Here is a 16,658-nt window from a genome sequence, read left to right on the forward strand (position 1 = left end):
GCACAGGGACCCCCATCCGCGGCCAACCCGACCCTCAGGGAGGACTTTGCAGGATTTAGCAGCCCCCACGTCTAAGTGGGACTGCTACAAATTAATAAAGAGGCAGTTTTGCATTAATCATTCCCTGAAGTATTGTTGCTTAAAAGAAAATACATTGGCTTAAAGCTGCCTGGTAACTTTGATGAAGTGACAGCATCCACACGGAGCGAGGATGTAATTCCTTCCCGGGAATTCTTGCTCCTCTCCGAGCACTGCCCCGAAGCTTTGTGCCTCTGGCTGCTCCCGCAATCTCCTCCTCCAAAGCTGGAGGGGCCGTGGGCTTCTCCTGATGCTCCTCTGCTGCCTGAGCTTCTCCCATGCCTTGTCCTAGACCTTGACCTGCTGACCTTGCCATGCCCCGGTCCAGCACACAGCGGGAGCGGGGCACAGAGGATGTTTTGTGCCTCCCCGTCACTCATGTTCCTTTAACATCGCATTCTGATGTCTTTATACTCTGTCTAATGGCAGGCTCTCGGCAAACTGACAGGGAAAACTTGCAAGCAATTTGAAACTCTCTTACTTGGTAAACTTCTGGCTTCATATAAAATTACCTTCTTGATCCCTAATAAAACACAGCTAGGAGAGGTGAAATAAATGTGAATTCAACTGGCAGCAGTGGAGGAATTGTGTGCATCTTCCTCCCTTATGAAGTTTCAGACTAGAAAATGCTTCTGGTCCCCCTCAGACCACGCCAGGTGAGAGGTGGGGAAAGCTCCCAGCACGGCAGTGTGCTTGGATGAAAGATAACAAAAATCAAGTCCAACTGCCAAGCTATGAAACCCTGTTTACAAATGTTTTAACTGTTTATGAGAAACATTCCACACAAGGCTCCGTGGTGGCCACATTTACTTGAGTAACAGTGAACAAAATCCTTTTTAAGCAGCATTTTTTGGAAGATGCTGCCTGGCTTGGCAACCTGTGCAGGCTGGGGGGAGCCAGCAATGATGCTCTTGTCACAGGCACTGTGCAGCAAGCCCTGCAGGAGCCTGGAAGTTCTCCCCCCAGACCATCCCCTCCTCTCCAAAATGTGGCATCCAAGTTGTGATTTCTGCACCCTGCAACTAGATCTTCTTTAATTGAGTTTTTCTGCTTCTGCACCTCAGCCCTTGTACTGGGTCGGTGTTCTGATGGCAGGGATGAGCAGACAGCTGACCTCACTCCAACAACCAACCCCAACAAAGGGTTATTAAAGCACATTTTAATAAATATTAATATATTTCCCCCCTCTTTCTGCTTTTTGATTCTTTTTATCTGCAGAGCTGCCTGGGGATTTTGCCCTGGGTTTAGGTCTGCATTGGCACTGCTGTGTTTGGGAGGTTGTTCCAGGGGCTCAGCTGTGATCTGGGGGTCTCAGGCATGGTCTGGGGGTCTCAGGCAGGGTTTGGGGGTCTCAGGCATGGTTTGGGGGACTCAGATGTGCCGTGCAGCAGTTGGAGCAAGGCCCTCTAGGGAAGGAGCAGTGGGATGGCCCTTGCTCTTCCCCACAGATAAGTTTCAAGGGGGGTTTCCAGCTCCTGCTGCAGAGGGGAAAGCCAGAGCCCCCCTTGCTGCCTGCAAGCCTGAGCACTCCAGTGGTGGAGGTTATTGTGGTTTGCCAGGGGTTGCTGTATCTGCTAATCTGGATTTACTGCTGCTGTGTGCTGCCTGAATTGGCTGTTGCTATAGAAAACAGGAGAGTTCAGCCCAGTTTAACAAGGACTTACAGAAGAGGCAATAACTGGAGTGGCATGAGATGGATCTGCTGGAACATCACGTCTTGGGGGCTTTATTTTCTTAACGTAAATGGAAGTGAATAGTGGTGCTTCAGACTTTCCATTTGCAGGAGAGCCTGCAAAGAGCTGCTGAGCCCAACCTGACCCAACCCGACCCAGCTCCATGGGGAGGAGCTGGTGGTGGTAGCAGCGAGTCAGGAGAGGAGAACATACACTCAGCTTCCCTTTTTACCTTTTGTTGTTGTTCTGCCCCACAGCTTCTATCAGAACACTTCCTAATCACCAGGGATCTTCTGCTGTGCATGAAGCAACCTGGTCCAGTGCGAGTGTTGCCCTTGCAGAGGGGTTGGATCTAGATGACCTTTAAGGTCCCTTCCAACCCAAACCGTTCTGTGCTTCTGTGAGATTCAGACTCTGGGCAAATCACAGAATCGGAGAATTGGTGTGGAGAGAACTCAATGGGTATTAAACTAATCCTCATCATAGAAGTGGTGTGGAAGGACATGGGTTGGTGGTGGCTTTGGCAGTGCTGGACTGGATGATCTTAAAGGTCTTTTCCAACCAAAACAATTCTGTGATTCTCCGATTCTAAATAAGTCTAGAAACATGATGACCAAGATGTATCATGAATGAACAATGAGCCCACCAGCAGAGAGGGGACTCCTGGCTGACAACCCCACCAGCAGCTCTTGTGCCTGGGTGCAGTCACTGACACTGCTCCCAGCACCTCCCTGGGGACATGGCACAGCACCACAGGCAGGCTGCCCTACATCTATTGGGATATTACAACTGATTTATCTTACAAATAGAAATAAAAAAAAATTATATATCTGAAAATATAAAATTGTGTAAGAGAAACTGATAAATTTTTATGGACACCTGGAAGGATGGTAAACATTCAGATTTTGTCTGTTTACCCTGTGCAGATTCTGGCAACCTACAGTAAATACCAGATTTTGGTGTCAGGATGACACTGATGGACAGTGCTGAGATGATGGGTCATGTAAAGTTGCACAGCAAAGCACCAGGTGAGTGAGAAGGTGCACACATGGCCTGATATATTGACACTGCATTAGAAGTTTTGAATGCAAAAGAAATTCTTAAATTCTTTAAAATAATTTGCTACATGAAAGGCCCTTTTAAGCCGGTCTCCTTTTATGACTTAAACCATTTTAAATTAAAAATACTGTTTACATCCTCAGATACTTTGCTTCAAACTACAGATCTCATTACTCCTCCTGGTTTCGGGTTTGGGTTTATTTGGGTGTTTTGTTCCAGCATTTGAAGTACCCCTCCTGTGTGTTTACTGTAGGTCAGCCATGGGCTGGTGGGTGCTGCTTGCCAACCAAAAAAGGACCATAACAGGAGATAGAACCAGCTTCTGCAACAAGGAAATCTGGCATCAGAGGAAAACTGGAAGCTGTCATCTGCTCACCCTTCTCTTGCTCTAGCTCAGCAATCCCTGGTCTTTCAAGGCTGGTTTCACAGATCACTTATTTGCAAACATTTACCTAGATATGGTGAAAAATAAAAAAGATAACTTGGTTTACTTCTCTACAGTAGCATGGAAATAATGATGGGGACAGCGTGCCTAAAGCTTCAGGCATCATAAAATGGAAAGGCCTTGAATATACCAACGCAGAGGAAACCTATAGGAAGAACAACATGAAATAGTAAGAAAAAGAGGGAAGCTCAAAAAATTATAGCAATTTTTCACTCTGTGCTGATGAGCTAGCCTGAGTCTTTCTGAGCAGCACAGCAGTCACTCTTTAGGGTGGAGGAGCTAATGGAGACTCCTCTGAAGTGTCTGTTTCAGGATGTCACCATCACTGAGACTTCTGCTCCAGAGTGATTTAAATCCTCCTAAAAAATCCCAACCTCTCACATCAGCTCCAGGACAGCAGCAGCTCCCAGCAGCCCCTGGCCACCAAGCACTGTGCCAGCAGTGCACGACATCCAAGCTGCTCACCACCCACCAGGGCTGGCACCACCATGCAGGTATTTTCTGGCTATCATTTTGGGCCTACACAGCTGATTTTTTTTTCCAGTTGGTTTAAAAACTCACTTTAGAATTTCAAAATGTTAAATCAGTGATCAAATTATGTTTTGCTGAAGCATCTCAGCTTAGCTCCACCTCCACTCCTCCCTGCCTGAGAGCAGCCAAGCACCCTCCTTGCTTGGCTTCTAGATTGGCATACTCATGGAAAAGTCAGGAAAATGACACAGCCTCACCAATTACTTTCTTTATCTGCTAATCCCTGGCAAGATGATTAGTAAGATGTCCAAGTTGCCAGAACAGAGCCACCAAGTGTCACATAAGTTATTTCCATGCAGTATCAGCAATGTCAGCTCTAGCAGGCTCCAGCACAACTTAAAATACTGTAACTTTGCAGAAGAATGAAAAATCCTGGCCCTGGAAGCAGAGCTCTGCTGCTGGACATCACCCATCAGCCCAGGAGCAGTGCAGGACAGCTGAGGAGGCTCAGAGGGCAGAGGAGTGTCTGGCTACACCCTGGCAGGGGTCAGCTGCCCTTTATTGTGGTCACCAAAATCCCAGTGGTATTAAGAGGGTTTAGCCCAGAGGAGACATGCTGACACTAGAATTTGGGGCGGTGCTTTGGAAGTAGGGCTGTTTTCATGGAGATCCTCATGGGACTTGAGGGAAGGCTACAAGGATATAATTTTTCACAACTTGTAGGGGCTTGGTGTGAATAAAGGCCAAAAAACAGCTGGGGAAGGGAGGTGAGCACAGAGTATGGTGTGATGAGCTGCCATGCTTGCAAGTGATTCTGTGCTCTTTGAAATGAAAATACTGAGTTATGGTAGGAATGAGGCAGTCCAGCAGTGTTGTGGCTGCACAGAGGCAAGAAGCCCCATTTCTGTGTGACTGTCCCATCAGAAAGGGTATCAAAAGGGCTGAATGCTGTGTTGAAACCCCCCTTGCAGAGTGGAGAGGTGCTGGCAGATGCTGTGCCATTCTCACACTGGTTTCCCAGCCTTTCCTCACTCCCTGGTCTTGTTCTTCTACTTTCTGGCTCGAGCTCCAAGCAATCAAAATTATAGGAGATCAACCTAAACTTAAAAGAGGCCTTTTTCAAGGACAGGCACTCACGCTGCTCAGTGCCTTGAGGAAAACAGGCCCCTTGGTGTGTCTCCAGACGTTCAAAACATGTCATTCAAAGCAACTGAGTCACGATTTAAAAGGCAGCCCTATAATCTTCCCCCTGCATTACCACACCTTCAGCTATGTCAGACATCTTGTCACACTCCCATAAACATCCCCGCTGGACCCGAGCGTGCCACTGCTGATGCAAGGTAGCTCTGCACGAACCCCAGATAGAAGTCATCTCTCTGGCATGTAAATTCAGCAGGCAAGGCAAGCAATTCTGACAGTCCCTCTTTCAGCTGCCTGAAACAGGTTCTGCTCGTCCCAGCAATGGCCTTCGCACCGTAGAAAAACCTACAAAGGAAGGTCTTTGCCTCCCTGACTGTCTCTTGTCCTCCACAGGTGATCTCTGCACGCTTTTTCCAACTGATGAAGAAAAGGTAGAGAAATGACAGTTTTCCCTTTTTTGCTCTAAGGTAAATAGAATGTGTTTTCCACTCTCTAATGGGATGGATTCGAGATTCTGACTCCATCATAGTGGGAATTAAAATCACATCTCTTTCTGAGTACTTTGCAGGAAGCTCTCGCCCTTCTCAGGGCAGTGTGCCAGCAGCAGCTGTTGAACACTCTCAGGACACAAATCCCCTCAAAGTGCCCCAAAGTGCAATCGTCTGAACCACCTTCAGAGTCTTGGCATTGAGAGAGAGTGAGGTCCTTCACCCTCAAGCTCGTTTCAAACTCCAGGCTTCCTTTTGCCTCCATTGTTGATCCATCTGGGCTGTCTGTGGGTAGGTGCAGTTTTGGGCCATGTGGGTGTTTTGTGCCCAGGTGTCCCTTCACAGCATCCATTCAGCACCCTCATGCTTGGCTTTGGTCCTTCAGGGGCACAAAGTGTTAATTTTCATCTCTTTGGTGTAGCTGACAACAGGCTGCCACAGGCACAGGGGGGTAACTTTAAAAATAGTAGTAATATAATTCTACCAACCAAAAAAAAAAAAAAAAAGTAATTTTTTCCCTTTCTTTAAATGTAAATCAACACCTGTGGAGGTGTTCAGAGAGTCTCACCTGCCCTCAACCCTCCTGCACCAGCCCACCGAGGAAAGATTCCTGCCTGCCGGGCAGCATCATACTCACAGCGACTTTCCCGCCAGCTGTGTTTCCTCATGGAAAGAATTTTTTTGTGCTTCTCTCCCGCTGACACCCCCAGCATCACCCCGCGCTCTCCCTGCCTGGAGGAGGGGTGCGGGCAGCTCTCCCCCCGCGACCCCCGGCCGGTCCCCCCGCTGCCAGACCCCCCATCACCCCAGCGAAGGTGGGGATGCAGAGCTCCGCCTGACTCGTTTTCTTTAAAAAAACTCCCTCCTGACAGCCAGGAGAGTAAAAAAACACCTCCACCCATCCCCGAGCCCCCCGCCGGCCGCCCTCGCCCTCCCCGCCGGCCGCCCCTGCCCCTGCCCCAGCCCCAGCCCCGGCAGAGGAAATATTGCGATGTTGCAAGCTGACGTAAGGACATTACAAGGAAAGGGCTACATTTCGGAGTGTTTATGAAAAGCCTCGGTACTGTACTGTCACCAGGGGGCACGCAATAGAATGCATTTCGCCAAACATTTTGAATAATAATCATTTAACAACAACAACAAAAAAAAGCCCCAGTCCGGTCGGCGCTCGCAGAGCCGGAGGAACCATGCAGCCAAACTTTGGGAAGCCCTTTATTATTTTTCTGACATTGCTCGCCCGCCCTTGAGGAGCCGTAATTGCATTATCTGATTTTTTTTTTTCCTTTTTCCTTTTTTTTTTTTTTTTTCTCCCCTTTCCCCCCCCCCCCTCTCCGTCTTTTCTCCCCCTCTCCCCCACCCCGTCTCCTCGACACCGCGGATCCGCCGGCGCTGGCAGGAGCCGCAGCCGGAGGCAGCGGGCGAGGCGCTGCCGCCAGCCCCGCTCCGCTCGCCCCGCTCCGCTCCGCTCCCGCGGGCGCCCAGCCGTGTTTTGAAGGGAGCTAACATGGCGACGGTGCCCGTCTATTGCATCTGTAGGCTGCCCTACGACGTAACCCGCTTCATGATCGAGTGCGATGCCTGCAAGGACTGGTTTCACGGCAGGTAACACAAAGAGCTCGGGCCTTTCCCCCCCTTTGGACGCGGTCCCGCCGCCTTTCGCCGCCGTTTCTCCGCCGGGCGCTGCCGGAGCCGCCGCCGTGTGCAGTTTTCCAAGAGGCCTTTTTGGAGAGGAGGAGGAGGAGGAGCCACTCTGCCCCCGTCTCTCGCTCGCTCTCTCCCCGTTGTATTTTTTTTTGTCTGTGTGTGTGTGTTTTGTTTTGTAAATTTCGCTGGATTCCCCGCACAAAGCCCCCCCCGCAGCCCCCCCTCCCTCCCGCTCCCCCCTCATCCCCGGGGCTCCGGTGTCACCGGGCTGGGGGGGCCATTGTGCTTTCCTCGGGGAGGGGACGGCTGCCGCGGCCGGCGGGGAGATGGCAGCGCGGCGGCGGGCGGCGGGCTCCTGCGGCCGGGATCTTCTGTGTCCCGCGCCGCCCTCCCCTCGCCCCCACACCGCTCCTCTTCCCTCACAGAGACGGGGCCCGGGGCGGCGGGGGCCTCGGCCGCGGCACAGCCCGGAGGGCCGGGGCGGGCGGGAGGGGGGGGGAGCGGAGGGCCGCGGCGGCAGAAGACGGGGGCTCGGCCGCCGTGTCAGCGGGGCTAACGGCGCCTGGCGCGGCGGGCCGGGCCGGACTCCGGGCCGGGGGGGGGGAGGAGGGGGAATTCCGGGCACTCCCCTGCCCCGTCCTCCGCGGCTGCCCGGGTCGGCTACGCGGGGAGGAGCGGGGGTCTGGGGGGGCATCCCGGTGTTTCCCGGCTGACAGGGCTCCCATCGCCGCGCCAGCCCTGCGGCTTAACCCTTGGCGGGGCGGGCGGAGGGCTGAGGGGAGCGCGGCTGGGCCCAGCTCGGCGGCGGGCGGGCGAGGGGGAAGCCCCGGGAGCCGGGCGGGGCGGGAGAGCGCCTGCCCTGAGGCGGGGGATGTGGGGGGTGTGTGGGGGGGAAGCCCCCGCTGTCCCAGAGCCCGCCCATAGCCCGGGCACGACACCCGCGCCCCGCGGGGACCTCCGGCGCCTCGCCGGCGGCCCGGGCAGGGGGCGGCCGCACCGACCACCGCCACCTCCACCGCCCCGGGGCCGGCCCTGACCCCCCCCGCCCCTCAGCCCGGGGACGGGGCCTGCTGTAGCGGCCGCGGCCGCCGGGAGGGGGGAAGAGGCGGGGAAGCCGGAGCAGGGCGGGCCGGGGCGGAGGGCTCCTCTTTTAGGCTCGTTTCTCCCCAAAGCGCCCTCACGAAGCGGCGGTGCGGTAGACAATGGGAGGGTGGCCGCGCCGGAGTTGAGGCTGCCGGGCGCAAGTTCGGGAGCACGTAGGATTATTTTCCTCCCCTGGGAGAAGTGGGGAAGTTAGTGACTGGAAAGCTGAAAACGTTCAGGTTCCCAGAATGACCCCAGAAGTGTCTCCTCAGCATCCTCCCGCCGGCAGGCAGCAGGTCCCGGGAAGGTGGTCCCGAGCGGGTCGGCGGTGGCTGCTCCCGGCCGGGGCAGCGGTGCCGGAGCAGCGGGCAGCGGGGGAGAGCCCCGGAGCGAACCCCCAAACCGGTACCGCTGCTGCGGGGCCGGGGCGCTCGGGAGGTGGTACCGGGGGTCACCCAGCGGGCCCGGGGAGGAGGAGGGCAGCTGTGCCGGCGGGTGTTCTTGCATTCGGTGTTAGGGTGGAGGAGGATGGTGTGCTAGTGGTTTTGCAGCCATTCTACGTGAGTGATAAAAGTGTTTAAAAAAAAAAAAAAAAGTGAAATTAAAATCCGGTAAATTACCTGGATGATCGCTTTTTCTGACAGGTGTTCAGCGAGGTTAAACTGTAACTCTTTCCTTTTCACCAGCTCCGGTAATTGCCACAAATTTAGGCTGAGGATGTGAAGGCGAGGGCATTGCCGCCCTTCACAGAGCCCCGAGTAGGCCCTGGATCTTCCCCAGAACTGGCCCTGCACGCCAAACCTGTTAAATAAACTCGGTGGCATCAGGGGTGCTGGGCCACTATTGATTTAAGGGCTTCTTTAGAGTCAGAATTCTGAAATAAGTATCTCTGGTGCCAGAGGTGCTGGGGTGGTTCTGGATGGGAGGCTTGGAGGATTTGCAGTGGCCAGAGGGTTGTTGAGACTTGGGCACTGATGATGAGCTGAGGCTGGAGGGGATCTGCAAGTGGTGTGTGCTTGAAACTTGGGAGACTTAAGAATGTGGAAAAATGGAGGTTTTAATGCAAAATGGTGATGGTGTGGATTTGTGGGGAGCTAAACAGCAAAAGGAGTTAAGCTGCCTGCATACGGTGGTGAATTTTGATTAAAAGTGATGAAAAGACATTAGGTGTAACTGATCAAGAAAATGATTGTTTTGTGGGCAGCTAGGGAGTAATATCTTGTGTACGCACAAAGAAAGGTATTTGATTTTGTGGTATGAAGGGACAGGAGAGAACTGTAGCTCTGCTGCAGCGGTGTTGCACCCTTTTTACTGAACTGACAGTAGCATCTAGCAATGGTTTTAAAGTAAAGAAAACTAAACAGGAGGAGACTCTCACCGAGTCAAAACCTGAGATTGTTGTAGTGGAGAAGTATGTTGAGTGATTAAGAAGACAAAAATCTTACAGTTTGTTTTGCTATGAACAAATAAGTATTCAACAAAGAAAAATAACAATGAAGTTATAGTTGTATAAAATGGTCCTGGGTCAGAGCACTCAGAGCACTCTGAGTGTTAACTGTGCTGCAATCAAAAATAAGCAGTTGTGCAAAGCTGCATGCTGTTAAGGAGGCTCGCCCAGTTCTTTAGTTGTTTAATCATACTTGTGTCTCTTTTTAACGTGACACGTTTTCTGAAAAAAAGTTGTCATTTCTGCTTTGCTTTTGTAGAAGCAGATTGGATGTTTTCATGCTTCCTTTCTGGTGGTAGTTTCCAAGTTTTTAAATAATTGTTTTTCGTGGTTTTATTGACACAGCAGTCATCATCTCCCTCACATCTGAGTAACCCATCTGCAACAACTCCAGCAGTTCCGATGGTAAATTTGTATTATAAAAATATCAAATGAATTTTAAACTTATTTCATGCCATTTAGAAGCTGGAGATGGGGAGAAGGAGCTGTTGGCACATGTCAGATGAGTGCTCTCCAGCCTGCCCCATACTCAGCAGTTTGCTGATGTGCCATGGACCACCCTTTGGAAATCCTTGCTGCTCTCTGGCACTTCCCAGTACAAGTGCCAGAGGGGTGGATTCAGGGTTCTCCGGGGCTTTTAGGTATCAGTGATCATTTTTATCTTTTTTCTTGCGGATTTCTCTTGTGTAGCAGTGTTAGATCTTTCTGTGGAAGTGATTACCTGATCCTGAGAGCTGTCCAGCTGTCCCCTCCCTGCTGGTCCTGGGCTCCTGTGTGGTGGGGAAGGTGGCATTTTGGACCTTGCTGCTCTTGCCCAGGATCCTGTCCCTGTTCTGCTCCCTGGCCTGCACTGTACTGCTGAGTTGGTACAAATGTGGTGGGTTTCTTCTGATAGGCAAAGATTGATTTTGTAGGTCAGTAGCCTTTGGTAGTCTTGTGCCTGTGTTCTGTAGGAAGAAAAGGCAAAGAACTTGTTACCTCTGTTCCTTTCTTTCTGCAGTGCCCCTCTGTTGTGACTCCACATGTTGCCCATGATCAGAGACCCTTTGGACACTGTTTGTGAAGTGTGTTGAGCTTTGGAACCACCAATGTGTTCATGAAGGGCTTTTTGTGACTTCAGATTGATTTTCAGTCATTTCCATGCTTTCTGTTTGCCTGAGCAGCTCAAGACAAGCAGCTTCAAGCCCTGTGTAGAGAGGATGGAGATCGTTTTACAGGCACTGCAGGGGACAGTGGGGCTGTTTGACTCCTCAGTTTGTTCCTCAGACTGTAGATGTGGCTGTTGGGTCTGATGGAGTCCACACACTATTGCTTCTGGTAAAAACCCAACCTTGGTTCTCTGTGTTTTCCTGACCTCTCCATTGCTCTGTCACACTACATCTGCCTTCTGTCCTCCCCTCACGGGTGCCCTGGAATAAGAGAAGTTCCTCCTGTTGTTCTGTGTCTCCAGCAGCAGCAGGACAGGGACAGATCCTCAGCCCAGGCTGGAAGGGTCAGCACTCCTCAGCCTGTTGGGATGGGAAATGGGTTATTTATTAACAGCTGTTAAGTGAAGGAAGGTAAATTAATTCATTTTCTCAGCAGTGCAGAATTTGTTACCAGTTCTTGTAACATGCATCTAGTGTTGTAGGATGGGATCATACAATCACCTGCTAAATAAAATAGTGAGTACTTTTTTACTTCATGGCTGTTGAAACTTTGAAATTTATTGCCCTGGGTGAAGTAAATAACTTAGTAAAAATCAGAAGAGGTTTAGTTAGGGAAAGGTGGTTCGTGCAGTTACTGTAGCAGCATAAAGTTACAGTGAGTGTTGATTAAGATGCCTTGGTGCACCCAATGGACCCGAGGTGGATTAGGAAATGCACGGGTCTGTTTTACACTAAATGTTTGTACAAAAACCCTGTGCTAAATGTCCTCACAGAAATATTTGGTTCTCCTACTGGAGAATTCAGCACTGTCCTTTTCAAAAATAGGTCTGGTTTTGGGTGGCAGCATCTAGTTTGTCTCTTTTACATAGGTGTGGCCAAGTTTGGAAATCTGGGCAAAATGTCAGGATAATCCTAAGAACACAGTGCTGTTTGCCTCAGTATTATCACAGCAGCGGGAATTACCAAGGTTCATTGCACAGAATTATTTCCTTTGGTGTGTGCAGTTCAGGTAGGAATGAGGTATTTAAGTTTTTCCAATAATAATATTTAAGATTATTTCAAGTTTCAACACAACAGCCTCATCTCTACAGGGAGATTGAGCAGAGCAGCTCTATCATGAGTGAGCCATATGAATGTTACATCCAAGTGCTTTTCCTTAGGGGTGCTCAACTCCAGCAAACAAGAAAACCAGGTTGTTTAAAAATTATTTTATAGAGCTCACCAAGCATGCTAATTGTGCTGGAAAAAGTGGCCACATGGACACTTCTTTTGGTATTGCTTGCCTTCGAAGGAAAACAAACAAACCAAAACACCAACTTAAAAAACTAAAAATAATGGAAAAAAAAAAGTAAAAATAAAACGAGTATGAGTCAGTATGAGATGTGAAGAAGATCTGAACTTAAGATAAAGTTGTCAAACCCCAGTAGTTTTCAGGTTGAAATCCCTGTCATTGGGGTCTTCCTTTCAGTCACACAGCATTATTTATTCTGTAAGCTGAAAGCTGCTCAGGGAACTTGTGAAACTTTTAACATTTCACATTCGATTTTTATATACATATATATTTTAAATTCCTTCTAAATGCCAGGGGCTGCATAGAGGTAGGAACCTGTGTCACACTCATCCAGAGTTGGGTTTGTTGCCTAGGACCATTGGTGTGGTCCCACAGTGAAGGTGAGCACCAGGAGCAGAGGTTCTGGAGCCTGGCTGGATGGCAGAGCCACTCACTTTGACTTGTTGCCAATCAGTGTTGTCTTCTTGGTCCTTTGGCCTGGCTACATCAAGATCTTATCTTACCATCTCACATCCTTTTGTGCTTTGAGAAGGAGCCTGAGCTTCAGAATGGAAAATATGTCAGAGTTTTAGTATGCCATGAAAACTTCCTGGTGACCTCAGGGAGTCTCTGGGGCCATGGCAGGATCAGTCACAGCTGCAAGAACACTTTGCAGCTATTTGTTAAAAGAGTCTCAATATGTGTAGCAGATTTGAAACTTTAGTTTTATCTTGCAGAGAAAATACACCAGAGGGCTGAAAGCTTCTATTTGGTGTAAATTAAAAGGGTTGAATTCTTAACTATAAAAAAAAAAAAAAAGTTTGTATGAAAATTGAGGTTTAGCTTTAGCTTTTCCATGGTGGTGTTGTAATGCCAACATCCCCAGGAAGAGCACTTGGCACAGCAGTCTTGCTCAGTGGTAGGACAGGCTCTGCAGTTAGAAATAAATGCTAAAAATGCACCAGCTTCCCCATTCCTGAGTCTTCTGTCCTCTTCTGGACCACAGCTGCAGGAGCAGACCAGTGTTCCATGGATGTCCCTGCAGTGTCTGGGTCTGCAGAGCTGACTGGGAAGCAGGATGGATGATTCTCTTTTGATCAGGCCTTTGCTGTAGGACAGTGTTGTGATTAGGGCACTTCTAGGATTACATTCCCTGGCTGCCTCTTGGGTTGAAATCTGCACTTTAGAAAACCTCGAGGTTTCATATTGAAAAAAAAGTGTTCAACTGAGACATTGAGTTTAGTTATGAAGAGACCTGATTACTCCAGCTTATGCAAATAGGAATTTAGGTACCCTGAGTGCTTAGCTGGACTAACATCAGGGTTTTGATGTATTGGCTCAAAAATCATGGAATTACTCTCCAAATTAAAGGATGATTTAGAAAATCCAAGTCTAAGTAATACTCAGGGTGGGCAGTGTGGTGGGAGGAACTGGCCTACAAGTATGTTCTTGGTTCCCTGGTCCCTGACACCAAATACAGACAGAAAGATTCCTTTAATTTCACAGGGTTTTACCTCTGAAATGATTCAGATTGTACCTCTGAAAGGACAAAATGTTATGTATGTATACCAAGCACAATTCATGTTTAATTAAAAGAGAAGCATTTGAATAAGAATGTGAATTAAGGAGGGCTCTTCAGCAGCCCAAACCTTCAGCTCAGCTGTGTTTCCTAAGCAGTCCTGCAAACACCCAGGTGCTGGCATTTGTTCAGAAAAGTTAAAGCAATGTCATTCTTGAGATGCAAAAATTCAGTTCTGCCAGCAAAGTGGGGGGGCTGGGTTACCCTCTGTTTTTTTCTTACTGCCAAATAACTCTGTAATGAAGGAAATGTAGAAAAATGGCCTGAAAAATATTATCAAAGCAGCATAACTGCAGGTAAGGAGAAACCAGTGAAGAGGAAAAATGTTCTGGAATCACTGGCAGGCTTTCTAAACCTCTCAGCCTTAATAGCTCTGTAATATAATGTCTCTACATTTCCTATTAGTGGTGTAGCATATCCACATGGAACACTAAGGGTGTTTTTCCAGCCTGGCTTCTCTCCTGTATGGCAGCTTGTGATGCTGCCAGGGTGGGCTCTGGCTGAGGGGCAGTTTGGACATTTGCACAGGGGAATACTGGGAGCTTGGAGCTGTGTAGCTGCCACAGCTGAAGCTTTGGTCTGGCCTGGGGAATTTGGGTTCCCTTTGGGGCTGCAGAGTGGGATGTGCAGAGGCTGGGGGGGAGTGGGCTGCCTGACCCACTCTCCTTTTGTCCAGCTGCAACAGGACTGTGCCTTTCACTGCAAATGATCTTCTTGCTCACAGCTTTATTAGCAAAACTTTATTGTGCTTCAAAAATACATATTTTAATCTCACAGAAAATGTAAAATCCCATTACTAGTATCACACTCTTATTACAGTATTATAATAATAAACAAAACTCCATCAGCTAAACAGCAGCAACTTTCCAGTTGCAATTACTTCTTTTCCTGTTCATCACAGGTTTGTATCTGAAATATTTTACAGTTCCTCAAAACATTTTATTAAAATATGGTTTGTGGCATTGAAGTTGTTGTGAAGGTGCACTGGAGCAGTGCTAAGAACCTTTTTTATTTTTTTTTTTGTGATACAGGTGATCTAAGTCCTTCCAATCCACTGGATTTTTCCTGGTGCCTATTTTATGCAACTTCTCTGTGGCTGGGAGCACTGTAATGTAGATGTGTATTAGAAACTTCTATTTGCTGAGTGATACAAACAGTAATTCCTTTCTAGATTTTTATTTGCAAACAGGCTGTGTGCAGTCTATTTTAGGACAGTATGAACAGTCTATTTGTGGATGTTACCTGGCTGGTTTTTTACATCTAAGTATCTCCCATCTGGAACATATTGTCAATTACAAGGTTTTTAATGAATTTCACAGAGTCTCTCATTGTGGACTCATTGCTTAGAGGAATAATGGCTGAGTAGCTCAACCCTTTCTGGAGGGCTTGGTGGTCCACAGAGCTGGGATCCCAGCCCAGGGTGCACCCAGGGTGCCAAGGGATGGCTTTCTCCTGGGCTTGGAGAGTGCAAACTCCTTCTTGAGCTCTCCTGGCCCTTGGGTAGAACCAGTGGCAGAGTCTGATGTGTGAGGGGTACCTGGCCAGCACCACACCGTGGAGGAATTCCTCCTTTCCTTTCCTCTTGGGCACATCACCAAATGAAGAGGTGTGCCTTCTTCTCTGTGCAAACTGTCTGTGCAGTTGGCATTATGGTTACCTTTTAGTTTTTATTGAATTGCTTATGGATTTCATTGCATTTTCCTCTTTTGCAAAAAAAAAAACAAACCAAAAAAAAACCACAACCCAAAACAAACCTAAAAAACCAGAAAACCCAGTACATCTACACTTAGAACATTTTTCCTTAAAGCTTTCATCTGGCAGACTAAAAGGATGTAACAAGTGAAAAAAAAAAAGATATGTTTCTGTGAGGAGTCATTAGTTGTGATTTTATTTGTGTAAAACCCCTTTTTTTTTTGCTTTTAACATCTCTATGGAAGGTGATGGCAATGGGGAAGTTGGCAGGAACACTGTTTGGGTGTCACGTGTGCCATTCATTGGTCTGGAAAAGCTGGATTTGTTATGGTCAAATTATAACAATTTAAAAAACCCCTGGTTAGTGCATAGCCATGATTAAAATACATCCTTTCCCTGTGCTCCTTTGGCACAGTGACCCCGTGGTTGGGCAGCAGAGTGACCTGGCTGACCAGGTATCCTTGGTTTCCGTGGGGTTTGCAGATGGAGTGTGGGTGATTACAGTGTGCACAGGGGTTGTTGGTGTGTGTGAGGAGCAGGGACTGTGTGAGAGCCCTGTGGCTGTGTCCTGCTGGGCAGTGTTGGTGCTGGGCTGCAGAACACTGCCCCATTGTCCATGCCAGGCACCAAGCAGCCCTGGGCCTCCTGGTGCCAGAGACAACAAAGCCTGCAAATGGTTTTCATTATGGCCTTGGATTCATGCAGAATAACGTGGGAGCACATGAAACAGCCAGGGATCATTATTCAGAAATACGAGCCCCCGAGCCAGAATATAAGCAATATTTAAGCCCTTTTGTTGAAGATCTCAACAGAGTCTCTGGGTCGGGGCAGGGGGGGAAGGAAAAGGGTTGGATTTGTGTTGTTGCTTGGCTTGTGTCTGAACAAGGGAAGTGTTTCTTGGACCACCCTGCTATCCATTTGGGATTTTCTTTCTCTCCGATCATGATCACTAAATAACCTTAAACACAATTGCAGCAGTTGCTAAGGAATGTAAAATCAGGGTGTATCTAATGCACTCTTAATTTTTTTTTAGCTAAAACTTGCAGTTTATTGGCTGGAATTAATTTGGAGCAGGACCACTGGGCATCCAGCTCCTTACAGGCTGCTACAGGTACAGCACATGAACTCCTGTCCAAGAAATACTTCTTGTGGAGTTAAAGTATGCTGCTGTGGTGAGGAATCCTGCTGCAAAATACCTAAATTAGTAGTAATTAAGCAAAGAATGGTAAACTTGTAAGTAAAATGTAAATGAGTACTAATTAAGGAAATAATGGTAAACCTGGAGGCTAGTAAGTAGTTTTTCCATGGTCACTTCAGGAATCAAACTCTCAGAAGCACCACCACAAGCTGCAAGAGCCACAGGATGACCCAGTAACCTCAGGCAGCTTTCCCACTGTGGATCATCCAGCTGGAAAAGAGGTCTCTGGACCACCTCATCCCT

General features: G+C 48.7%; 1 protein-coding gene across 1 annotated transcript in view; it reads left to right on the forward strand.

The window, feature by feature from the left end:
- Positions 1 to 6,656: 6,656 nt before the first annotated feature.
- PHF2 (PHD finger protein 2) overlaps positions 6,657 to 16,658 on the forward strand; it is an 82,917-nt gene continuing 72,915 nt past the window's right edge. Inside the window, exon 1 of the mRNA XM_030458602.1 lies at positions 6,657 to 6,956. Within this exon, the coding sequence (XP_030314462.1) occupies positions 6,859 to 6,956 (98 nt within the window). The 5' untranslated portion in view covers positions 6,657 to 6,858. The remainder of the gene's footprint in view (positions 6,957 to 16,658) is intronic.

Source organism: Calypte anna, chromosome 12 (assembly GCF_003957555.1).
Source record: "Calypte anna isolate BGI_N300 chromosome 12, bCalAnn1_v1.p, whole genome shotgun sequence".
Classification (NCBI taxonomy): Eukaryota; Metazoa; Chordata; class Aves; order Apodiformes; family Trochilidae; genus Calypte; species Calypte anna.